The sequence below is a fragment of the Anomaloglossus baeobatrachus genome, chromosome 1 (assembly GCF_048569485.1).
Source record: "Anomaloglossus baeobatrachus isolate aAnoBae1 chromosome 1, aAnoBae1.hap1, whole genome shotgun sequence".
NCBI lineage: Eukaryota > Metazoa > Chordata > Amphibia > Anura > Aromobatidae > Anomaloglossus > Anomaloglossus baeobatrachus.
In genome coordinates, this window is record NC_134353.1 from 847699198 (window position 1) to 847725428 (window position 26231).

Here is a 26231-nt window from a genome sequence, read left to right on the forward strand (position 1 = left end):
GTATTTTCCCTATGGAATGTATATTTTTCCAATATCATATATCACTATAACATCATATTACATCATGTATTACTATAACCTATAATACTACCTTTCATGCAATTCTATAACATATAATGCTGGGTCTCCACACTGTGCTATAACATGTACTATTCTAGCATGTAATAGGCCACCAGTTTTGAATACCTGGATAATTCCTTTAATGTTATATGCTGTAATCACCATTACTTATATATATATCATTTTCCTTTCAGTTTATTGACAATATTACATGCAAAGAAGAAATCGAGCTGGGTGACTATTACCTTTATAAGTGAGTAGTGGTTTTTTTTCTGATATTTACCTTGTTCGTTCTGTCTTGTTTCTTACCTGGGTTGTTCACTATTAGACAACGGTTTATTAAGCACACCAAAAATGGTGCACTAAGTTATCAAATAAAATCTTTATTTCCGTCTTGGACAAGAGCCACTTTCAGCACCACTCCTCTACTCTCAGCCCTATGTACCCCACTGGTCTCCTGACAAAAATATTGCCAGGGGACTGCTGCAGCCAATCAGCATCCTCTGATGGGCTGCAGCAATCACTATTGTGTCACAGCAAAAGAACAGTGCCTCATGCACTCTGACAAAGTTGTGAAGGCTGCAGCCGATCAGCAGGTACTAATTGACTTCAGCAGTTCCTTGACAATGTTTTTATTAGGAGACCAGTAGGAGAGACAGGACTCAGAGGAGAGGAATGGTGCCAGTCCATGAGAGAAGTATAGATTTTTTTTTCTTTACTTTGCAGCATTCTATTATTTAAAGGGGTTGTCCATTACTTTTACATTGATGGCCTATCCTTAGGATAGGTCATCAATTTCTAATAGCTGGGGTCCGACATCCGGGACCCTGCTGACCCCGTACCCCGCTGATAAGCTATTCTCTGTCCCGGTGGCAGCAGTCAGCCGGAAATGCTCAGTTCCGGAGCTGCTCCATCTTCTAATAGTGGCCGCAACCGAGTACTGCACAGCCGCCCCACATTCTAATCAATGGGAGTCAGATGTGCAGTACCCAACAGTGGCCGCTATTAAAAGACGGAGCAGCTCCGGAACTGAGCATTTCCGATCACAACCAGGAGCGAGTGCAGCTAATCGGCAGGGGTGCGGGGTCTGACCCCGGCTGATCAGACATTGATGATCTATCCTAAGGATAGGCCAAAGAAGAGGACAACCTCTTTAATAAGAGTCCAGTAGCTAGATACAGAACTGAACCTTCCTCCTTAAAGAGAAATTGCAGAGAGATCTGGGTCCTATGTCTACCGAAATAAGGGATGAAATAATGCTAAATGTTCCTCTTCTATTGGTTAGGGAATCGCACAGACTCCCCAAATTGTTCCTAGTACACTGGGTATATAGGACTCCTCTTTTTCTGTTTAAAATGGGGGCGAAACCAGATTCATGTTGTTGGACGTGTGGCGCCCATGACTCAGATCTGATACATTTAATGTGGAACTGTCTCCGTCCGAGGAGATATTGGCTGGATGTAATTGATTTGATAAATCCATTTTATGATTGCCAGGTGGCTCCAAACCCTGTGACACGTGTTCTGTTCAAGAGAGTCATAGGATAGGCATCGCTTACATTTTATACCAAGCACAGAAAACTATAACTTTTTGTATTGGAAATACACTAAATCTCTAATCATTAAAGAAGTGACTCTTAGATTGAAGAAGCATGTGTACCAGAAAAGAATGGATATAGGACCTTTGAGTATCTATGGGCTCCATAGTTAGATAGTGCGAACTTAGCCCAGCTGACTTTGACGTGGGCTAGCTCTTTAGTAGCAGGTCTAATGTAAGAGGAGGGGCACATTGGTGTCTAAGAAGTGATTCTATGCTGACATATGTGTTCACATCTGCCCGTCCACAGAAAAAAGATTTATTTAAGGTAAAATAAAGAGCTCCATCTCCATCCCTGGGTGCTGGAGGGGGGCTCTTGAGGGCCCCGGGCGGAGGGAGGGGGGCTCTCGAGGGCCCCGGGTGGAGGGTGAGGAGATCTTGAGGGCCCCGGGTGGAGGGAGGGGGGGGCTCTTCAGTGATCCCAATTATGTTTTCTACGGAGGTATCATCCTTCAGCATTTGAGTCATTGTGCAAATGGAATGCAATTAGAGAAGCATGTAATATTCATGGAACTTAAATAGTGCAAGATAATGTTCAACCCAGCAATTCTTCATCATACAGATTAATGAGATTTCAGATCGCCGGTAGTATTGCAGGCATTACATATCAACCTTGACATTTCTGTATAATGAAAGTGCAGTATATGAGGCATGATTAGCCAGAGTTCAGTATTGTCTTTATAGGAAATTTGTCAGCAGGGTTTTACCCCCAAACTCATTTTATATGCACACGTAGCTTTGTCAAAAACAAGTCCAGAAATACCTTTACATTGGAAGTCCTTTCCTCCATTACTGAGATATCAGAGATTGAATTGATATGCAAATGAGGTCAAAGAGCTATTTCTAGATCTGAAGCCTCCTGTCACTCCAGCTCTAGTATAACCTATCCTTTCTTGACTGCCGTGCACTTATGTTGCCTGTGTATCAAAATAATAGGGATCCCATGTGGCTTTTTTTAAAATTTAAATAAATAATTTCAAAAAATTGCGTGTGGTCATCCCCCCCCTCCCCCTTCACCTGAATTTTGATACCCAACCATGGTAAAACCGACAGCTGGGAGCTGGTATTTTCAGGCTGGGGAGACCCGTAATTATTGGGCTCCCGTTAGTCTAAAAATAGCAGCTTTCAGCTATAATTGTCTCATCCTTTAGATGTGACAATCCCTGCACTTTACCTGGCTCATCCCGATTGGGGTGGCAATTGGGGTAATGTAAGGGGTTAATGTCAGCTCACAGCTGACACTAAGAACTAGGTTAGTAATTGGAGGTGTCTATGAGAACCCCCCCCATTAATAATTAGTAAGTGAAAACAAATTAACATAAATATCGAAAAAATACTTTATTTGAAACTAGCTGTAGTACCCGGGCGTTGCCCGGTATAGCAACTGTTTCTCTCCCAATCTCTGTTTGTCTCTCTGTCTGTCTTTTTCCCTGTCTGTCTCTGTGTGTCTGTGTCTATCTCTCTGTTTGTCTCTGTATCAGTCTCACTGTCTCTCTCTATCTCTGTGTCTGTCTCTCTCTCTCCCTCTTTGTCTGTCTCTTTCCCCCAATCTGTCTTTGTCTCTCTCTGTCTCTTTCCCCGTGTGTCTTTCTGTCTGTCTGGCTTTTTCTTTTTCGCTCCTAATTGGGAGACCCAGACAGTGGGTGTATAGCTACTGCCTCTGGAGGCCGCACAAAGAACTACACTTAAAAGTGTAAGGCCCCTCCCCTTCTGGCTATACACCCTCCCGTAGGAGTACAGATTCCTCAGTTTTAGCTTTGTGCGCAAGGAGGTCAGACACGCACGCATAGCTCCATTGTTTTTAGTCAGCAGCAGCTGCTGACTATGTCGGATGGAAGAAAAGAGGGTCTATACAGACTCCCAGCATGCTCCCTTCTCACCCCACTTATGTCGGAGGTGTTTGTAAGGTTGAGGTACCCATTGCGGGTACGGCGGCAGGAGCCCACATGCTGATTCCTTCCCCATCCCTTTTTACAGGGCTCTGGGTGAAGTGGGATTTACCGGTCTCCAGGCACAGAGACCGTGCTCCATCTACAGCCCCTGGAGAAGATGCTGGATGGAGCGGAGTACATCAGGGACATGGCCCTGCTTCCTCAAGGTACTCTGTGTCCCCGTGTATCTGGCGCTCACACCGCAGCATGCTGGGTGTTGTAGTGCGCCGGGGGACATCAGCGCTGCGGCGCCTGTGCCATGGCCTCATTCAGCTTTGCTGAAGCAGGCACATTTATGGGAATAGGCTGCGCCGGCCGCTGGGACTGCGGCGCGGCTGGCACTTGTAGTGCGCCGGGGACTTCAGCGCGGCCTGCGCTTTTACGGCGGCCGCGCTGATAACTACAGTCCCCGGCTTTTGCGGCCTGCTTTCCTTTCGTTCCCGCCCCCAGACCTGCCAGTCAGGAGAGGGGCGGGACGCTGCCCACGTCTAGAACTCGGTCGCGCCGGCCGCTCGAACAGCGGCGCGGCTGGCACTTGCGGTGCGCCGGGGACTTCAGCGCGGCCCGCGCTTTTACGGCGGCCGCGCTGATAACTCGAGTCCCCGGCTTTTGCGGCCTGCTTTCGTTCGTTCCCGCCCACAGACCTGCCAGTCAGGAGAGGGGCGGGACGCTGGCCAGTGCATCAGCGCTGAGGGCTGGAGTCGTTTTTACATACTCCAGCCCTCACAGTCAGCACAGAGGGGACACTGTTCCCGCACTTTTGTTTGGGAACTCCCACGGACCGCCCCTCTCCACAGAAGCCGGCAGCCATTCTTGCTGACACGCTGAGCTGCAGAGGGGAGCCGGGGAGACCCAGACAAGGCATTCTGCAGCCTCTTACCCGCTGTTCAGCGGGCGGTAAGCAGCCCTCAGGGCTCACCCCCTCTTGTGCTCGTAGTATTCTTAGTATTTTGTTTCTACAAATACTTTGTACTGCATAGCGCTGGTCGCCCTTTGGCTATAGACTCTCTCACATGCAGAGAGCCAGCAGCATGTCGCCCGTAAAACGCAAGGGTGCCAAGGCACAGACATTGTATGCTTCCTGCACCGCATGTGGGACTTTTCTACCGGCAGGCTCCACGGACCCCCATTGTGTGCAGTGCTCGGCCCCTGCGGCGCTTGCACAGTCGGGACCTCTGCTGGACGTGTCCCAGGGTGTACCACCTGTGAATGCTGTCCAGGTGACAGGAACTGAGTTTGCAGCTTTTGCTGACAGAATGTCTCTCACTATGTCACAAATTCTTGACACATTGCGAGCTAGGCCTGTACTTCAGACCACGGACACTGTGCATGTATTGCCCCCTGGTCCCCCTCAGCTCCTAGCTCCGGGACGGGCATCTACACCTCAGGGTGAAGACTCTGACTCGGACGATGGCCCCGGGCAGCCTAAGCGGGCTCGTTATGACGGGCCCTCACATTCATCTCAATGGTCTGGATCCCAGCGGGATGAATCTATGGGTGATGAGGCGGACTTAACTGATCAGGATTCTGATCCTGGGACCGCTCTCAATCTAGATACACCAGATGGTGACGCAATAGTTAATGATCTTATATTTAACATCAATAAGATGTTGAATATTTCCCCACCAGCTCCTCCTGTAGAGGAGTCAGCTTCGCAGCACGAGAGAATCCATTTCAGATACCCTAAGCGTACATTAAGCACTTTTCTGGACCACGCTGACTTCAGAGACGCAATCCAGAAACCCCACGCTTATCCTGAAAGGCGTTTTCCTAAACGACTTAAAGATACACGCTACCCTTTTCCCTCTGAAGTGGTCAAGGGTTGGACCCAGTGTCCAAAAGTGGATCCTCCAATTTCCAGGCTTGCAGCCAGATCCTTGGTTGCTGTTGAAGATGGAGCGGCACTTAAAGATGCCACTGACAGGCAGATGGAGCTCTGGCTGAAATCCATCTATGAAGCGATTGGAGCGTCATTAGCGCCTTCTTTTGCGGCCGTATGGGCACTCCAAGCTATCACGGCCGGGCTTGCGCGAGTCGACTCAGTCACACGTGCATTTGCCCCGCAGGTAGCACCATTGACCTCGCAAATGGCGGCATTCGCGTCGTACGCGATTAATGCTGTTCTTGACGCTACAAGCCGCACGGCAGTGGCGTCAGCCAACTCAGTTGTTTTGCGTAGGGCTCTGTGGTTGAGACATTGGAAAGCAGATTCTCATTCCAAGAAGTGCTTAACCAATTTGCCTTTTTCTCGTGACCGATTGTTTGGAGAGCGTTTGGATGAAATCATCAAACACTCCAAGGGTAAGGACTCTTCCTTACCGCAACACAGACAAAACAAGCCCCAACAGAGGAGGGGTCAGTCTGGTTATCGGTCCTTTCGAGGACAGGGCAGGTCCCAATTCGCCTCGTCAAAGAAGACTCAAAAGGACCAGAGACGTTCAAATTCTTGGAGGTCTCAGTCACGCCCAAAAAGACCAGCCGGAGGAACCGTTGCCAAAACGACGTCCTCCTGACTTGCGGTCTCCGATGCCCACACCCGCGGTCGGTGGGAGGCTGTCCCACTTTGGCGACATTTGGCTAGCAAATGTCAAAGACCGTTGGGTGAGAGATATTCTATCTCACGGGTACAGGATAGAGTTCGGTTCTCGTCCGCCAACTCGTTTCTTCAGAACTTCTCCACCACCAGACCGAGCCGATGCTCTGTTGCAGGCGGTGGCCGCTCTAAAGGCGGAAGGAGTGGTGACCTCCGTCCCTCTTCAGGAACAGGGTCACGGTTTTTACTCCAATCTGTTTGTGGTCCCAAAAAAGGACGGATCGTATCGTCCCGTCCTGGATCTGAAGTTGCTCAACAGACACGTAAAAGTCAGGAGGTTCCGGATGGAATCCCTACGCTCCGTCATAGCCTCAATGTCTCAGGGAGATTTTCTAGCATCAATAGACATCAAAGATGCGTATCTCCACGTGCCGATTGCACCAGAGCATCAGCGTTTCCTACGTTTCGTCATACACGACGAGCACCTACAGTTCGTAGCGTTACCCTTCGGTCTGGCAACAGCCCCCCGGGTCTTCACCAAAGTCATGGCAGCAGTAGTAGCTGTTCTGCACTCGCAGGGTCACTCGGTCATCCCGTACCTAGACGACCTGCTTATAAAGGCATCCTCTCAAGAAGCATGCCAACACAGTCTGAAGGTGGCGCTAGACACTCTCCAGACTTTCGGGTGGATTATCAACTTTCCAAAGTCTCATCTAACCCCGACCCAATCTCTGACTTATCTTGGCATGGAGTTTCATACTCTATCAGCGATAGTGAGGCTTCCACTGGACAAGCAGTGCTCGCTACGGACTGGAGTGCAATCTCTCCTTCAGAGCCAGTCGCACTCACTGAGGCGCCTCATGCATTTCCTAGGAAAGATGGTAGCAGCAATGGAGGCAGTCCCGTTCGCGCAGTTTCATCTGCGCCCTCTCCAATGGGACATTCTGCGCCAATGGGATGGGAAATCGACGTCCCTCGACAGGACTGTCTCCCTCTCTCAGACTGCCAAGGACTCTCTACGTTGGTGGCTTCTCCCCAACTCATTGTCACAGGGAAAGTCGTTCCTTCCCCCGTCCTGGGCAGTGGTCACGACAGATGCGAGCCTATCAGGGTGGGGAGCGGTGTTTCTCCACCACAGGGCTCAGGGGACGTGGACTCAGGAAGAGTCCACCTTGCAGATCAATGTTCTGGAAATCAGAGCAATCTATCTTGCCCTGCGAGCCTTCCAACAATGGCTGGAAGGCAAGCAGATTCGGATTCAGTCGGACAATTCCACGGCGGTGGCGTACATCAACCACCAAGGGGGAACACGCAGTCGCCAAGCTTTTCAAGAAGTCCAGCGGATTTTGACGTGGGTGGAAAGCAGAGCGTCCACCATATCTGCAGTTCACATCCCAGGCGTGGAAAACTGGGAAGCAGACTTTCTCAGTCGCCAGGGCATGGACGCAGGAGAATGGTCCCTTCACCCGGACGTGTTTCAACAGATCTGTTGCCGCTGGGGGTCGCCGGACGTCGATCTGATGGCGTCACGGCACAACAACAAGGTCCCAGTTTTCATGGCACGGTCTCACGATCACCGAGCGCTGGCGGCAGACGCCTTGGTTCAGGATTGGTCGCAATTCCGACTCCCCTATGTGTTCCCACCTCTAGCATTGTTACCCAGAGTTCTCCGGAAAATCAAGTCCGACTGCCAGCGAGCCATACTCGTCGCTCCAAATTGGCCAAGAAGGTCGTGGTACCCGGATCTGTGGCATCTCACGGTAGGCCAACCGTGGGCACTACCAGACCGTCCAGATCTGCTGTCTCAAGGGCCGTTTTTCCATCTGAATTCTGCGGCCCTGAACCTGACTGTGTGGCCATTGAGTCCTGGATCCTAGCGGCCTCAGGTTTATCTCAGGGAGTTGTTGCCACAATGAGACAGGCTAGAAAACCATCCTCAGCTAAGATCTATCACAGGACGTGGAAGATATTCTTAGCGTGGTGCTTGGCTCAAGGGTTTTCTCCCTGGCCATTTGCATTGCCAATTTTTCTTTCCTTCCTGCAGTCTGGGTTGGAAAAAGGTTTGTCCCTTAGCTCGCTTAAGGGTCAAGTCTCCGCGTTATCCGTATTCTTTCAGAAGCGCTTGGCACAGCTTTCTAAAGTACGCACGTTTCTCCAAGGAGTTTGTCATATCGTTCCTCCTTACAGACGGCCATTGGAACCCTGGGATCTGAACAAGGTTCTCCTTGCTCTTCAAAAGCCGCCTTTCGAGCCTTTGAAAGAGGTTCCCCTTTCTCGGCTTTCACAAAAGGTAGTTTTTCTTGTAGCGGTCACGTCTCTTCGAAGAGTGTCCGAGCTGGCGGCGTTATCTTGCAAATCTCCCTTCCTGGTATTTCACCAAGACAAGGTAGTACTGCGTCCAATTCCAGAGTTTTCTCCCAAGGTGGTTTCTTCCTTTCATCTCAATCAGGATATCACTTTGCCATCTTTGTGTCCGCATCCAGTTCACCAATTTGAAAAGGGTTTACATCTGTTGGACCTGGTGAGAGCACTCAGGATTTACATTTCTCGCACGGCGCCTCTACGCCGTTCAGATGCGCTCTTTGTCCTAGTCGCTGGTCAGCATAAGGGATCGCAAGCTTCCAAATCCACCCTGGCGCGGTGGATCAAGGAACCAATTCTTCACACATACCGTTCTGCTGGGCTTCAGATTCCATCTGGACTGAAGGCCCATTCTACCAGAGCCGTTGGTGCGTCCTGGGCGTTGAGGCATCAGGCTACGGCTCAGCAAGTGTGCCAGGCGGCTACCTGGTCGAGTCTGCACACGTTTACCAAACACTATCAAGTGCATACCTACGCTTCGGCAGACGCCAGCCTAGGTAGACAGGTCCTTCAGGCGGCGGTGGCCCACCTGTAGGAAGAGGCTGTATGACAGCCCGTTCATGTGGTATCTTTTTACCCACCCAGGGACTGCTTTTGGACGTCCCACTGTCTGGGTCTCCCAATTAGGAGCGAAAAAGAAGAAGGGAATTTTGTTTACTTACCGTAAATTCCTTTTCTTCTAGCTCCAATTGGGAGACCCAGCACCCGCCCTATCTGTTTTTAGGGTTTCGTTTTTTCGGGTGCACATGTTGTTCACGTTGTTTCTTAAGTTCTCCGATCTAGTTATCGGAGTGAATTTGTTTTGAAACTGTTATTGGCTTTCCTCCTTCTTGCTTTGGTACTAAAACTGAGGAATCTGTACTCCTACGGGAGGGTGTATAGCCAGAAGGGGAGGGGCCTTACACTTTTAAGTGTAGTTCTTTGTGCGGCCTCCAGAGGCAGTAGCTATACACCCACTGTCTGGGTCTCCCAATTGGAGCTAGAAGAAAAGGAATTTACGGTAAGTAAACAAAATTCCCTTCTTTTTCCCTATCTGTCTCTGTCACTTTCCCTGTGTGCCTCTTTCTTTGTCTGTGCCTGTCTGCCTGTCTCTCAGACTGTCTCTCAGACTGTCTCTCAGTCTGTGTCTGTCTCTCCACTGATATCATATTACCTCACACAAAAGCTTCTTATACTATGACTGTCCTTTGTTCCTATAGCAACCAATCACAGCTCCTATTAATAGCCTGTAACTCACAGCTCCATTCACTTTAATGTAAGGAGGTTTTTTGGAGAGTAACTGTACACCGCGGGGTTAAATTTTCTTGTCAAAACAAAGTCTATGACGTTCCCTGAGTCACAAGAGGCGTGTATGCAAAATGTCGTGTTTGTAAATGCGACGGTGCGGATTCCTTTAGCGGACATACATACATACATACATACATACATACACTCCGCTTTATATAGTAGATTAAAATACAAAAAAAAACACCCTCTTTCATCCCTTTATTAACCCCCAAACAGTCAGGTCTGACGTAATCCACTCGAGGTCCCATGACAATCCCGGCTCTGCTACAACCTGCAATCGCAGCACGCGGGCACAGAACATGACCGCCCACTGCGAATGCAGGCAGAGACTGACTTACGCTGGTTTCACATCAACGTTTTCCTGCCGCACTGCCAGATCCGGCATAAGTGTAGTACAGTTCAATAATGTTCACTGGCAAGCTCCGGGCACATGCGGACAGCATGTGACCTGGGCTTGCCGCACTGTCTGTGAACTGTATTGAATTGTACTGTACTTGTGCCGGATCTGGCAGTGCGGCAGAAAAACGCTGACGTGAAACCAGCCTTGGCCGCAGCTGTGAGCGGTGATGTCACTCAGTTTATTTGCAGTCACAGCTGGAGATTCCCATGGTACCCCACCTGTTATGGCAGGTAAACTGACCTCAGGTGACCTCATTGAACTCGGTGACTTCGGTGAACAGAGTTCAATCAGACCTGCATTTCCTGGCAGAAAAGTAAATTTTTTTGGTCAAGAGATGCAGATTTAGTACTGAAATTTATACACCATATTCCTACTACTGTAGAGCCTTCTGCTCCTTCATCACATTTAAATACGTGGTCTTTGTTTTTTTGTTTTTTGTTTTTTTTATACCAGCTAGCTAATAAATTATCAGATTAGCCTGTTGTTCTGTGTATTTGGCCGCCGTTACTCATCACTTATTTGTGTTTGACTATTTGTCATAAAACCTCATGCCAAAGAAATCTTCAAATATTATTTTTAGAAAGTAGTTTGTCATTACTGGCCCAGCCGGGGACTCTTCGCTGATCTGTGATATTGATTATTTTGCACATTTTGCTTTAGTGCATGATTTATTTATTCATTGTATAGCTGACTTTTTATAATCTAGCATTGTAATATATTTATGGATCCTGTAAGTTTACAGAAATAATGCATTGGGCTAACAACACAAAATTATGATTTTTACCAAATTTTTTTATTTGCTTATACCATGTCATCAACTTTCATTTTTACACAAGAAGATGAGCCGGACAAACGAGTATTATTATCAATAACTACGAGGAAAATATGTTTTTTTTTTGGTCTGATATTTTGTGTACTGGTCTGCGACCATTATTTTCAGGTTATCCCTCTTTACAGCACCATAGTAGTTTCCATCGTATACTCCATAGGAACAGAAATTACATGAGGTTAAAAGACCCATCTCATCCCAATCCTCTGTGTTTTTCCTGTTCTTATGGAGGACAGACCCAAGAGGCAGGCGCTGCTGCACGAAGATTTACCTGTGGATAGGCTCAGGGGAATCGGAGGTTCCATCCCTCTCCTTCTTCCTGTCAAGAGGTCCGAGGCCAACACCTCTTGAAGAGAGGTCCCTAAAGTGAGTTGATGCTCTTGGTGTCTAGCGGCTTCCCTCTACATGAGGGATGTCGGCGTCCTGCAAGATAGCCGTGGTACAGCTTCCGGGGCTGCTCAGTGCGTGTGGTCTACCCTGGAGTAACACTTTCCGGTTTCCAGGGTGGAAGCATATGATCTAGGAGGCGGTGTGCAGAAGGATGACCAGGGGGTGGCGATCCCTTAAGATAATATAAACATGATGGGTGAGGGGTTTCATGCCTGGCTGTATTCAGGTTTTTTGCATCTTCTGCTACTAGTGTGCAGGGTTAACATTATGGTGAACCAATGGGGGATTTCAGGCGCTCTGATGTTCACTCAGAACTGCCCCTGGTTCATGTAAGTTGCCCAGAGATTGTGTGTTCCCTCATTTAAGTAGGTTCCCGTCTCTTAGACAGCCGTTATGCATTTTTTAGGGATGGAGTTTCTCTTTGGGGTCTGGTGCAACTGCGAAAAAATAATCCAGAAGAGTTTCAGGAAAGACAGAGATTGACATTCCAGTAGCCTGAGTGGCCAGGAAGACCTCCATACCGTTTGAGGACTCTTCTAGTCTGAGAGACCCGATGGACAGAAAAACAGATGGCCTTTTTAAGAGAGCCTGGGAAGCCTCAGCTGTGGAGATCAGGGCTAATGTAGTGCCCCCTCGGTGTTTAGGTCTATACATCTCTGGTTTGAGGACTTAGAAAATCATCTGAAAAGTAAAACATCCAGAGAGATTATTTTAAAAACCCTTACGTTACTAAGGATAGCAATGGGTTTCATGGCTGACGCATCTGCAAGATCTGTGAGATTTGCAGCCGGAAACAATGTCCTCTTAAACTCTGCCCGTAGAGCAGTGTGGCTGCACATCTGGTCCGGGGATAACCACTCTAAGAATAAATTGTATTCTATCTCTTTCTCGAGTCTGAGGCTTTTCGGCCCTGTATTTGCGAAACCTGGAGACAGCATCTGATAAAAACAAAAGGATTCCAAAATGTGAAATCCAAAACCTACCATCCCTTTTATGGGTCCAGTCCTTTGCAGAAATAGGAATAAGGGAGAAATGGAAATCGGGTAGATGGAGCTATTCCAAAGGTCATAAAGATAAAGGTTCCCTGTTTGGGTCAAAACCAGGCCCTGGTAAATCATGACGCCATTGGGGTAGGCATGAGAATTCACTATATATTTTTTTTTTTTTTATTTATTTATTTTAAAAGGGGTGACAACAGATTTCTTCATATAACTGGGCGAGTCACACAATCGCAGAGGGATACAGAATAGAATTTTCCCTGTTACCACCAGCTAGATTCCGGCTAATGTTCCCAAAGACGTGGAGTACAATTTCATTTATGGACAGATATTCAGAAATTGTTACTCAAAAGAGTTCCTGTCCCTACAGCGAAGCAATACCAGGGTCATTACTCCAGTCTCTTTTCTATAAAGAAGCCTTCATGAGAGTAACGTACTATTATCAACTTAAAGTCCTTCAATCAGTGGATGTGTACAGAAATTTTGGATTGAATCACTAAAATCAACCATCAACATGATAAACAAAAAAGCAGTTGTTTATGTTGGATTTAAAAGAGGCTATCATTTGGCTATTGACCTGCTTGAGTTTTGCAGTAGAGTGGGAAAAGTTTTCTATTTTCAGTTCCAGTGCTTCCCGTTCAGCCTTTCTGCTTTTTGAGTGTTCACAAAACTAGTAGCAGAGATGCAGTGTTTCCCCGAAAATAAGCCCTAGCAGGAATTTTCAGCCTTTCCGGCATAATGCTTAAATATAAGCTCTACCCCAAAAATAAGCCCTTGTCGTGGTTCAATAATGAAGTGTAAACGCAGCTAGAAAAAAAATAAAGAATACTGCAGGACACTTCATTATAGAAAGCAGACACTCCCTAACAGAGAGAAGACAGAAAACCCTGCAATCATACTAGCCATACCCCGAATGGGAGGACCTGCAGTGGAATTACAAGGACCTGCGGCTGAACGCACACACATCAGATTGCACACGCACCAGATCGCACACACAATCCTACATCAGATCACGCACACACACACCACATCCTGTGATACCTATTGCATCTGGCCTGCAGAGGAACCTGGGATGCAGTGCAATAGAGCACAAAGAGATGCAGTGGAATGCATGGAGGACCTGCGGTGGAATGCATCAATGCGTTCTATCACAGATTCTTCGATGTGTTCCACAGCAGGTCCTCTCACTCCATTGCAGTGCGTCCCAGGTTCTCCTGCCTGCCGGAAGCAATGGGTATCACTGGGTGTGTGCGTGATCTGATGTGGGATTGTGTGTGCGCAATCTGATGTATGTGAGTGCCGGCCGGAAGCAGGGAAGGACCGCTGTGGAGCATACCTACTGGGAGCGCCCACCAAAACTCACAGGAAGACCTGGGAGCGACGCAGACATCTGGGGTCTGGTAAGTATGATTCTCCTGGGAAGGGTGGTCTGCTTTTTTGGGGGGTTAACTTACACCCAACCCGTGTTTCACCAAGAATAATCCCTACCCCCAAAATAAGCCCTAGCGCATTTTTCGGGGTAAAAATTAATATAAGACAGTGTATCATTTTTGGGGAAACATGGTAGTAGTCTTTCTCTGAAAGAAAGGCATCATTATAATTCCATACCTGGATGACTTCCCGCTGGTAGCAGGCTCAGAGCAAGAACTAAAGGTCCAGTCACACTAAGCAACTTACCAGCGATCCCAACAACGATAGGGATCGCTGGTAAGTTGCTAGGAGGTTGCTGGTGAGCTGTCACACTGCGACGCTCCAGCGATCCCACCAGCAACCTGACCTGGCAGGGATCGCTGGAGCGTGGCTACACGAGTTGCTGGTGAGCTCACCAGCAACCAGTGACCAGCCCCCAGTCTCCTAGTTACAGCACACATCAGGTTAATTAACCCGATGTGTGCTGCAGCTAAATGTGCACAGAGCAGGGAGCAGCGCACACTGAGCGCTGGCTCCTTGCTCTCCTAGTTACAGCACACATCGGGTTAATTGCCTGATGTGTGCTGCAGCTATCTGTGCACAGAGCAGGAGCCGGCAGCACAGGCAGTGAGAGCGGAGGAGGCTGGTATCAAAGGTAAATATCGGGTAACCAAGGACAGGGCTTCTTGGTTACCCGATGTTTACATTAGTTACCAGCCTCAGCAGAAGCTGGCTCCCTGCTCACTGCACATTAGTTGTTGCTGTCTCGCTGTCACACACAGCGATCTGTGCTTCACAGCAGGACAGCAACAACTAAAAAATGGCCCAGGACATTCAGCAACAACCAACGACCTCACAGCAGGGGCCAGGTTGTTGCTGGATGTCACACACAGCAACATCGCTAGCAACATCACAAAAGTTGTTCGTTACCAGCGATGTTGCTAGCGATGTTGCTTAGTGTGACGGGGCCTTAACTCTACATCTCGAAATAACCTTGAGAACCCTAAAATGTTTAGGTTGGGTTGTAAATGAGCGGAAGTCAGACTTCTGGTTGGGCATTAGGGAGATCTTTCAAGGAGTGTTACTAGATTCCAGGAAGAGGTCATCTTTCCTTCCAGAAGAAAAGAGATTCACAATCAAACAGGATTATCTCCTTTCAATGAGAAGAACTGTGCACAATAAGGGGGGCCATGAGTGTCCTGGCTTTGATGTAAAAAATTTAAATAGACGTGGCTCCCACACTGTCAGAAGAAGATGGTCAGCAGTAATGATTAAATGTGATTTTTATTACGTGTTCCAGAGATCATATCTCCTTCTTCAGATAAATGATGCATGTACAAGGTGTGATGTACATGTGTGATTTATCTGAGGAAGGAGATGTGATCTCTGTAACACGTAATAAAATCACATTTAATCATTCTGCTGGCCATCTCCTTACGACAGCCCGGGAGCCACATCTATTTGAAATTTTGATGCTAACTCCTCGCGGTGCCTGCTGCAACCGTAACCTACACACTTTCAATAGCAGTTGTAACTGTTTTCACAACTGTATCAGGTGAGCGCACCTGATATTTATTCTATAAAGTTTGTAACGTTAGTACCCTATTAGCGCCTTTTGTCTTTTCAGTCGTCTTCACGTTGATCTGTCCTGGCTTTGACATTTTGCTTCTCCAATGTCCCGGTGGAACCAGTTTCACTCCAGATAATTTCAGCAGGCAGTTCTGTTAAGGTGGTGTCACACACAGCGACGATGACAACGACATCGCTGCTAAGTCGCCATTTGACCTCAACAGCGACGTCGCTGTTTGTGACACATAACAACGATCAGACCCCTGCTGCGAAATCGCTGCTCACTCCTGAATGTTCCAGGTCATTTTCTGATCGCTGCTATCCCGCTGCGCCATGATGATAAGCTCAGCATCCTTGTGTTTGACACCGCAGCAGCGACGGTCGCGACGACGCTGAAGGCAGTGACGTATGACTGAAGGCAGGACAAGGGCGTGTTTTTGCGGTGTATTTTGCAACGCCCCTACAACTCCGATTGGTGGTTTCAACAGCGTTCCGATTGGGTACCTTGCCGAAGGCTTTACAGTGATTTCATTCTTTAAGTTACATTCTTTGTTCCACTTAGTAGATTCTCTGTCTGGTGTCGCTAGTGTGTCGTTCTTTGTGGATATGAATGAAATGAAATAGAATGAATGAAAGCACTATGCGTCTTCCTTTGTTTAGCACGGTCACCCAATCAGGCGCCACTGTAGTGATCACCAATCGGAATAGAGGGGCGTGAAAAAAAGCAACACAAAGGCGCTGTAGCGATCACCAATCGGAACAGAGGGGCGTGAAAAGAGGCAACACAAAACATGTCTAGGGGTAAACACCACGCCTCTATCAAGGTCTGAGTCGTCGCACAGCGACGCGTGTGACACTGCACAACGACCGTCGAGGTCGCTATGATCGCTGCTCCGTCACTGCTTAAAATTACATGTTTGACAGCTTCCTAGCGATCATCTATGGTCGCTGTTACGTTACAGGAAATGGTGACGTAACAGCGACGTCGTTGTGTGTGAACCCAGCTTTAGTCTGGGACAATCAGCAGAGGTCTCTAGACAGAAGGATTACTCTGCCCCAATCAGTAAAGGATTCTCTGCATTGATGGACTCCCTAAAAAATTGCAAGAAGGAGTCCCTTGAGTCACCTATCCTTGTATTATATTAACCACCAATGTGAGTCAGTTAGGTTGCGGGGCACAAATGGGGAATCAGTATCATCAAGGAAGATTGTCGTTGAAGGTTCAAACCATATCCTCAAATAACAGAGTGCTGAGTGCTATCTGGAAAGCGCCTAAAATAAAAATCAGACCCTACTCAGAAGTTGTCATATAAAGGTCCCATCGGACAACATCACGGCAGTATCCTACATGCGCCATCAGAGAGGTCCAAGACACTGTCTGCTTCAGCCACTGACTGTGGAAAATGTTCAGCGCGTGGAGAATACGGTTCTCTCCATCACGGTGGTGCACTTAAGAGGATCAGAAAATCATATTGCACGCTACCTGAGCAGATTGCAGATAATAGCATCAGAAAGAAAGCTCAATGGGGAAGTATTTTACGAACTGGTCCATAAGTGGGGACATTCTCTGATAGACCTGTTTGCCTCCACAAGAAATATGAAGGTGAAAACATTCTTCTCCCTAAACCTAAGGGACAACCTGGTTGGAGTGGACACCCTGTCGCAGGTTTGGGATATGGATCTCTCATTAATCCCCAGAATTCTAAGGAAGTTTCATGAAGAACGAGCCACAGTGATCTTGGTAGTTTCATTTTGGCCAAGAAGCAGTTGGCCTTGGAGGATCCGGTCATACTGCCCTTGAGGAATGATCTGCTACATCATCAAGGTCCATTATTGCATCAGAATATATAACTACATCTATCAGCTTGGATTCTGAGAGGCAGATCCTAAAAGTGCAGGGCCTATCTGACCGGGTATCTCTACCCTCCAAGCAAGCAGAAAATTGGTGACTTTGGCAGTCCACAACAAGATCTAGAAGAAATTTTGTTCACAAATTAGTGGAGCTAGCATAGATACTTTTTGTCCAAACATTCCAAAAATCCTTGATTTGTTTGCAGGCAGCCTTCATTAAGGGTCTTAGAACATGCACTTTGAAGGTCCAGATATCAGCTATTAGGCAGGGACCACACGGGGCACTAGTGCGATCCACGCATGACATTCAGCTCACGCTGGCAGATCAGCGGGAGCCGAGTGTCATGCAAGTGTCCCTGCGACCTCAGCTGCGGGGAGCGGGACGGCACTCAGGAGGGGAGGGCCGGGTCTGAGGAGGGGAGGGCTGGAGCTGCGTAAAGGAGGGAGGGATTTATCTCCCTCTCTTCTCCGTAGGCGGCTATTGACATTCTCGCACTGCACTTGCGGTATATCGGTGTACCGCGAGTGCAGTGTGATCTTTCTCTCGCCCCATAGAGTTGAATGGGTGCGAGAGAAAGAGTCTCGCATTACAGTCGCAGCATTCTGCGATTTTCTCGGTCCGATTGGGGCTGAGAAAATAATCGCTCATGGGTGCTGGGACATAGGTTAATATTGGTCCGAGTGGAATGCGATGTTTTATCGCATTCCACTCGGTACGATTTTCATGCCATGTGGCTTAGGCCTTAGTGTTTTCTTTGACTCGTCTTTAGCCAGTCATCCATGGATTGCTAGATTTTCTAAGGTGATACAGAAACTAAAGGGGGCTTTACACGCTACGACATCGCTAATGCAAACTCGTTGGGGTCACGGAATTGGTGACGCACATCCGGCCGCATTAGCGATTCTATTGCGTGTGACACCGATGAGCGATTTTGCATCATTGCAAAAACGTGCAAAATCGCTCATCGGTGACATGGGGGTCCATTCTCAAAAATCGTTACTGCAGCAGTAACGAGGTTGTTCCTCGTTCCTGCGGCAGCACACATCGCTCCATGTGACGCCGCAGGAACGAGGAAGCTCTCCTTACCTGCCTCCCGGCCGCTATGCGGAAGGAAGGAGGTGGGCGGGATGTTACGTCCCGCTCAGCTCCGCCCCTCCGCTGCTATTGGGCGGCCGCTCAGTGACGTCGCTGTGACGCCGCACGGACCGCCCCCCTTAGAAAGGAGGCGGTTTGCCGGTCACAGCGACGTCGCTGGGCAGGTAAGTATGTGTGACGGGTCTTGGCGATGTTGTGCGGCACGGGCAGCGATTTGCCCGTGTCGCGCAACAGATGGGGCGGGTACCCACACTAGCGATATCGGGACCGATATCGCAGTGTGTAAAGCCCGCTTTAGGCCCACATTAAGAAAACCAGTTCTCCCTTGGGATCTTAACCTAGTTCTAAATGTCCTCTGCAAGCTCCCTTATGAGCCTATAGATTAGATTGCTATTAGCAAGCTTTCTTTTAATGGTGTTTCTGATGGCCATTACGACAGCAAGGAGGATAGGGAAAACTCATGCACTATCGACTAATGATCCTTATCTTCGAATCCTAGATGCCAGAATAATTCTTAAGTTGGATCCTGCTTTTTTCTTTCCAAGGTAGTTTTCCACTTTTAACTTGAATCAGGGGATTGTATTGACATCCTTCTGCCAGGGTTCTAAAACTCAAAAAGAGCACCATCTTCACTCACTGGATATTAGATGGACAGTGCAAGCATATCTGGAGGCAACTCTGAACTTGAGATTAGACTCAAATATTTTCATCCAATTTGGGGGCAAGAACAAGGCGAAGAAAGCTTCATGGGCAACCCTAGCTATATTTATTAGGTACGTTATTTGCTCAGCATACTCTTCAGAAGGTAGATCTTCTCCAGAGGTCATTAAGGCACACTTGAGCAGGGGCTTCTGTGGACCAAATTTGAAGGGCCGTAACTTGCTTAGGATTAAGCAGTTTTTGTAGGCATTTATAAATTGGACTATAGAAGGTGGCCCGATTCTACGCATCGGGTATTCTAGAATTTACGTATTGTGTAGTTAATGTATGATTTTTGTTATATATATATATATATATATAATATAATGTTGTTGTGTGTAGTTACCAAGTGTTTGTGTAGGGCGCTGTAAATGTTCTGAGTGTTGTCTGGGTGGGGGGGGGGGTGAGAGCGGTGTTGTTTGTGTGTTGCGTTGTTTGTAGAGCGCTGTGTGTCTGTAGCGTTGTGTGTGTGTGTGTGTGTTGCGTGGTTTGTGTGGGTGTGGGGTGTGTGTGTGTTTTGGGGGGAGGTATGTTTTGTGCAATGTGTGTGTTGTGCGGTATGTGCGTATATTTGTGTGTGCCGCGGTGTTTGTGTGTTGGGTGTTGTGTGTGTGCGGCGTTGTCTGTGTGTGTGGGTGTCTATGTATGTGTAGGGCAGTGTTTGTGGTTCCCAGTGTGTGTGGTGTGTTGTGCAGGGTGTGTGTGTGTGTGTTTTGGGGGGAGGTGTGCACCCCCCATCGTGCTCCATCCCCCATGCTGCGCACCCCCCATCGTGCTCCATCCCCGATGATGCGCACCCCCCATCGTGCTCCATCCCCCATGCTGCGCACCCCCCATCGTGCTCCATCCCCCATGCTGCGCACCCCCCATCGTGTTCCATCCCCCATGCTGCGCACTCCCCATCGTGCTCCATCCCCCATGCTGCGCACCCCCCATTGTGCTCCATCCCCCATGCTGCGCACTCCCCATCGTGCTCCATTCCCCATGCTGTGCACCCCCCATCGTGCTCCACAGTCACACATCAGACAGTATACACGCACACATCTGATCGCATACACTCACACACACACACTCCACTTCTCCCTGTGCGGTCCCAGCAGCTGTGCTGCACGCCGTGCTCCTCTGCCGACACTCACAGATCCGATCGCATACAGTCACACACACACACTCACACATCAGAACACACACACATCCGATCGCATACACGCACACACACACTGACGATATCGCACATACGCGCTCACACAATCACAACATCCGGAGATACCACATGCTTCCGGCCATGTGATCCTCCGGCAGGTCCAGGAAGGTCACTGCACAGTATCGCCGCTGAGAGGCAAGCGATATCACGGGATGTTGTGAGTGTGTGGATGCGATCTGATGTGTGTGTGAGGTGTGGGTGAGAGTGAGTGTGATCTGATGTGTGTGTGTGTGTGTGTGTGTCTGTTCTTATATGTGTGCGTGTGTGTGTGTTCCGCCGCTGCAGGACCTTGATGCGCTCACCTGGGAGCCGGTGTACGCTGGTAACCATGCTACAATATTACTCGATGTGTTACATGGTTACCAGCGTACCTCGCCCCCCGCTCGCATGGGAGCCCACTCCAGCGTACGCCGGCGTACGCTGATGTACGCTGATGTGGGCTCCCGGGGGTACAGCACTCAACTGGGAGTCGGTTCGGGGAATGCGTGCGGGGGGCGGGGCCAGAGCGAGCGTGCAATGCATGAGGGGGGCGGGGCGGAGGCGAGGCGAGCGGCCAATTCGTGCGGGGGGGCAGGGCCATGGCGAGCCCAGCGGCCAATCCGCTGTTTGTCACCGTAAGGACACAATTTTGGAGCAAGACAGACAGACAGAAAAAGGCAATTATATATATAGACTAGAAGGTGGTCCGATTCTACGCATCGGGTATTCTAGAATTTACGTATTGTGTAGTTCATGTATGATTTTTGTTATATATATATATATATATATAGATGTTGTTGTGTGTAGTTACCAAGTGTTTGTGTAGGGCACTGTACATGTTCTGAGTGTCGCGGGGGGTGAGAGCGGTGTTGTATGTGTGTTGCGTGTGTTGCGTTGTTTGTGGAGCGCTGTGTGTCTGTAGCGTTGTGTGTGTGTGTGTGTTGTGCGGTTTGTGTGTGTGTGGTGTGTTTTGGGGGGAGGTATGTTTTGAGCAATGTGTGTGTTGTGCAGTATGTGCGTATATTTGTGTGTGCAGCGTTGTCTGTGTGTGTGGGTGTCTGTGTAGGGCGTTGTTTGTGATTCCTAGTGTGTGTGTGTTGTGCAGTGCGCGTGTGTGTGTGTGTTGGGGGGAGGTGTGCACCTCCCATCGTACTCTATCCCCCATGCTGCGCACCCCCCATCGTGCTGCATCCCCCATGCTGCGCACTCCCAAACGTGCTCCATCCGCCATGCTGCGCACTCCCAAACGTGGTCCATCCGCCATGCTGCGCACTCCCAAACGTGCTCCATCCGCCATGCTGCGCACTCCCAAACGTGGTCCATCCGCCATGCTGCGCACTCCCAAACGTGCTCCATCCGCCATACTGCGCACTCCCCATCGTGCTGCATCCCCCATGCTGCGCACTCCCAAACGTGCTCCATCCGCCATGCTGCGCACTCCCCATCGTGCTCTATCCGCCATGCTGCACACTCCCAAACGTGCTCCATCCGCCATGCTGCGCACTCCCAAACGTGCTCCATCCGCCATGCTGCGCACCCCCTATCATGCTCCATCCGCCATGCTGCGCACTCCCAAACGTGCTCCACCCGCCATGCTGCGCACTCCCAAACGTGCTCCATCCGCCATGCTGCGCACTCCCAAACGTGCTCCATCCACCATGCTGCGCACTCCCAAACGTGGTCCATCCGCCATGCTGCGCACTCCCAAACGTGCTCCATCCGCCATGCTGCGCACTCCCAAACGTGCTCCATCCGCCATACTGCGCACTCCCCATCGTGCACCATCCGGCATGCTGCGCACTCCCAAACGTGCTCCATCCGCCATGCTGCGCACTCCCAAACGTGCTCCATCCGCCATGCTGCGCACTCCCAAACGTGGTCCATCCGCCATGCTGCGCACTTCCAAACGTGCTCCATCCGCCATGCTGCGCACTCCCAAACGTGCTCCATCCGCCATACTGCGCACTCCCAAACGTGCTCCATCCGCCATACTGCGCACTCCCCATCGTGCACCATCCGGCATGCTGCGCACTCCCAAACGTGCTCCATCCGTCATGCTGCGCACTCCCAAACGTGCTCCATCCGTCATGCTGCGCACTCCCAAACGTGCTCCATCCGCCATGCTGCGCACTCCCAAACGTGCTCCATCCGCCATGCTGCGCACCCCCCATCATGCTCCATCCGCTTGGGAGTGCGCAGCATGCCGGATGGTGCACGATGGGGAGTGCGCAGTATGGCGGATGGAGCACGTTTGGGAGTGCGCAGTATGGCGGATGGACCACGTTTGGGAGTGCGCAGCATGGCGGATGGACCACGTTTGGGAGTGCGCAGCATGGCGGATGGACCACGTTTGGGAGTGCGCAGCATGGCGGATGGACCACGTTTGGGAGTGCGCAGCATGGCGGATGGAGCACGTTTGGGAGTGCGCAGCATGGCGGATGGAGCACGTTTGGGAGTGCGCAGCATGGCGGATGGAGCATGATGGGGGGTGCGCAGCATGGCGGATGGAGCACGTTTGGGAGTGCGCAGCATGGCGGATGGAGCACTTTTGGGAGTGTGCAGCATGGCGGATAGAGCACGATGGGGAGTGCGCAGCATGGCGGATGGAGCACGTTTGGGAGTGCGCAGCATGGGGGATGGAGCACGTTTGGGAGTGTGCAGCATGGCGGATAGAGCACGATGGGGAGTGCGCAGCATGGCGGATGGAGCACGTTTGGGAGTGCGCAGCATGGGGGATGCAGCACGATGGGGAGTGCGCAGTATGGCGGATGGAGCACGTTTGCTCAGCCTCTCTCCTTCCAGCCTCCCTCAGCATCAGCCTCCCCCTCCCAGCCTTCCCCAAGATCAGCCTCTCTGCTCCCAGCCTCCTCCAGCACGCCGTGCTCCTCTGCCGACACTCACCCACACCCGATCGCATCCACTCACCCACACAACCGATCGCATCCACTCACCCACACAACCGATCGCATCCACTCACACACACCCGATCGCATACACTCACACACACAGACACTGACGATATTGCACATACGCGCTGATACTCACAACATCCGGGGATATCACATGCTTCTGGCCATGTGATCCTCCGTCAGGTCCTGGAAGCTCACAGCACAATATCGCCGCCGAGAAGCAAGCGATATCCCAGGATGTTGTGAGTATTTGGATGCGATGTGATGTGTGAGGTGTGTGTGAGTGTGATCTGATTTGTGTGTGTGTGTGTGCTGTTATGTTATGTATGTTCCGCAGCTGCAGGACCTTGATGTGTGGATGCGATGTGATGTGTGTGTGAGGTGTGTGTGAGAGTGAGTGTGAGCCGGTGTACACTGGTAACTATGATACACATCGGGTAACTAAGGGACCTTAGTTACCCGATGTGTATAATGGTTACCAGCTTTCACGGCCTCCGTTAAGATCCCAGCATCGCAAGGTTATGTCTGGCGCTGCCGGGATCCTGACGGAGCCGGTGTAGAAGCAAGCGATATCCCAGCATGTTGTGATGTGTGAGGTGTGTGTGAGAGTGAGTGTGAGAGTGAGTGTGATCTGATGTGTGTGTGTACTCACCTGGGAATCGGAGCCCCGTGTCAGTTGGGCCAGAGCGAGCGTGCATTGCGTGAGGGGGGCGGGGCCTGCAGAGAGCCGGGGCGAGAGGCCAATCCGTGTGGGGGGGCGGGGCCATGGCGAGCCCAGCGGCCAATCCGCTTTGTGTCACCGTAAGGACACAATTTCGGAGCATGACAGACAGACAGATAGACAGACAGACAGACAGACAGACAGAATAAGGCAATTATATATATAGATGTTTTGTCAGGTCAACAAACTGCTTTTGGGAGGAAAGTGCAGTAATCAAAGCAAAAGGTGGCTACTTTGAAGAACCTAGAATATAAGACATATTTTCAGTTGTTTCACACTTTTTTTTTTATTAAGTATTTAATTCCACATGTGTTAATTCATAGTTTTGATGCCTTCAATGTGAATCTACAATTTTCATGAAAATAAAGAAAACTCTTAGAATGAGAAGGTGTGTCCAAACATTTGGTCTGTACTGTGTGTATGTATGTATATATAGTGGTCCAAAAGTAGGTGGACAGAAAATATTTATTTTGATTTATATTAAATTTTATTCTGAACAATAATACAAAAGCCCTTAAATTTTATCAACGCAGGTGCTCAAACTGTTTTCCATTACAATTTGCACAGCTTTGAAGTCTGCCTCTTAACGCTTCGACAAACATTTATGCACAAGTCTCTTTGGGTATTCATTTCTTGAAATACATCTCTTATGTAATTTTTCAAATCATTGACAATTTTTGGTTTTCGACTATAAACTTTGTCCTTGTACTCGCCAAAAGGAAAAAATCCATTGGGGTCAAGTCTGGTGAACGTGTCGGCCAATCCATTTATTAGGAAATGTTTCATCAAGATACTCGCGGACTACTCTAGAATAATGTGGAGGTGCCCCATATTGTTGGAAATAAAGGTTATTTGAATTACCGTATTTTTCGGACCATAAGACGCACTTTTTTCCCCCCAAATGTTGGGGGAAAGTTGGGGGTGCGTCTTATGGTCTGACTGTGGCTGCGGGGAATGAGGGTGCTGCGGTGGAGCGGGTCATCAGGGGCACGAGCAGGCTACTATAGCAGCCTGCTGTGACCACGTGTGCCTGCTCATTACATATGCACGCCCATCCTCCCGCCCATTTCTCAGCGCAGAAGCCGGCGCTGACAGGTGGGCGGGAGGACGAGCGGGGACGCGCGCATAGCAAAGAGCCGGTCCACATGATCACCCCTGGCAATTACAGCCTGGAGTCATCATCAGCGCGGGTGCAGTGAATCAGTACACTCACCCGTCCCCGTGTGTGGAGCCGTTCCCCCGCAGCACGCGATGTCTTCCTGTCTGTGCCGGTCAGCTGATCGGCACAGACAGGAAGACATCGCGTGCTGCAGGGGAACGGCTCCACACACAGGTCAGTGGTGCAGAGAGGAAGATGATCGGCTGCAGGGAGTGAGGAAAAGGTGAGTATAAACGTTTGTTTTTTTTCTCTGTGCTATAGGATACAGGCCATATACCAGGATGGTATATGAGCACGATGGGGGCATATAGCAGGATGGGACTATATGAGCAGGAGGGATGGGGGGTATATGAACAGGATGGGGGGTATATGAACAGGATGGGGGGTATATGAACAGAATGGGGGGTATATGAACAGGATGGGGGGGTATATGAACAGGATGGGGGTATATGAACAAGATGCTGGTATATGAACAGGATGCGGGTATATGAACAGGATGCGGGTATATGAACAGGATGCGGGTATATGAACAGGATGCGGGTATATGAACAGGATGGGGGTATATGAACAGGATGGATGGGGGGTATATGAACAGGATGGGGGTATATGAACAGGATGGGAGTATATGAGCAGGATGGATGGGGAGTATATGAACAGGATGGGGGTATATGAACAGGATGGGGGTATATGAGCAGGATGGGAGTATATGAGCAGGATGGGGGAATATGAACAGGATGGGGTATATGAACAGGATGGGGTTTATGAATAGGATGGCGGAATATGAGCAGGATGCTGGTATATAAGCAGGATGGGGGTATATGAGCAGGATGGGGGTTTATAGCAGGATCATATACAAGGCAGGCAGGATCATTACCAGGATGGGGTATCTTAGTAGAGAATTTGGGGACATTACCCCCATAACAGTGTCAGCAGCAAATCCTCGCCCCATAACAGTGTGTCATGACCACATTTTTTTGCTTAAAGGTTTATTTTCCTATTTTCCTCCTCTAAAACCTGGGTGCGTCTTATAGTCCGGTGCGTCTTATAGTCTGAAAAATACGGTAGGCTGTTGCTGTAACTGGGGAACAACTTGATTCATTAGAATTTCGAGATACTTATCTCCTGTGACTGTTCCATCAACAAATATTGGTCCTAAAACACCAAAACTTGAAATACCACCCCAAACATTGACACCAGGCTCATTTAGTGGTTGTACTAATGTTAAATGCATGTTCTCATTATACCAGTAAAT

The 26231-nt window shown here is 49.4% G+C and overlaps 1 protein-coding gene across 1 annotated transcript in view; it reads left to right on the forward strand.

The window, feature by feature from the left end:
• The window catches only part of MRPS27 (mitochondrial ribosomal protein S27), a 150352-nt gene that overhangs the window by 33656 nt on the left and 90465 nt on the right, over positions 1-26231 (forward strand). Inside the window, exon 4 of the mRNA XM_075325246.1 lies at positions 255-313. Coding sequence (XP_075181361.1) covers positions 255-313 — 59 coding nt within the window. The remainder of the gene's footprint in view (positions 1-254; positions 314-26231) is intronic.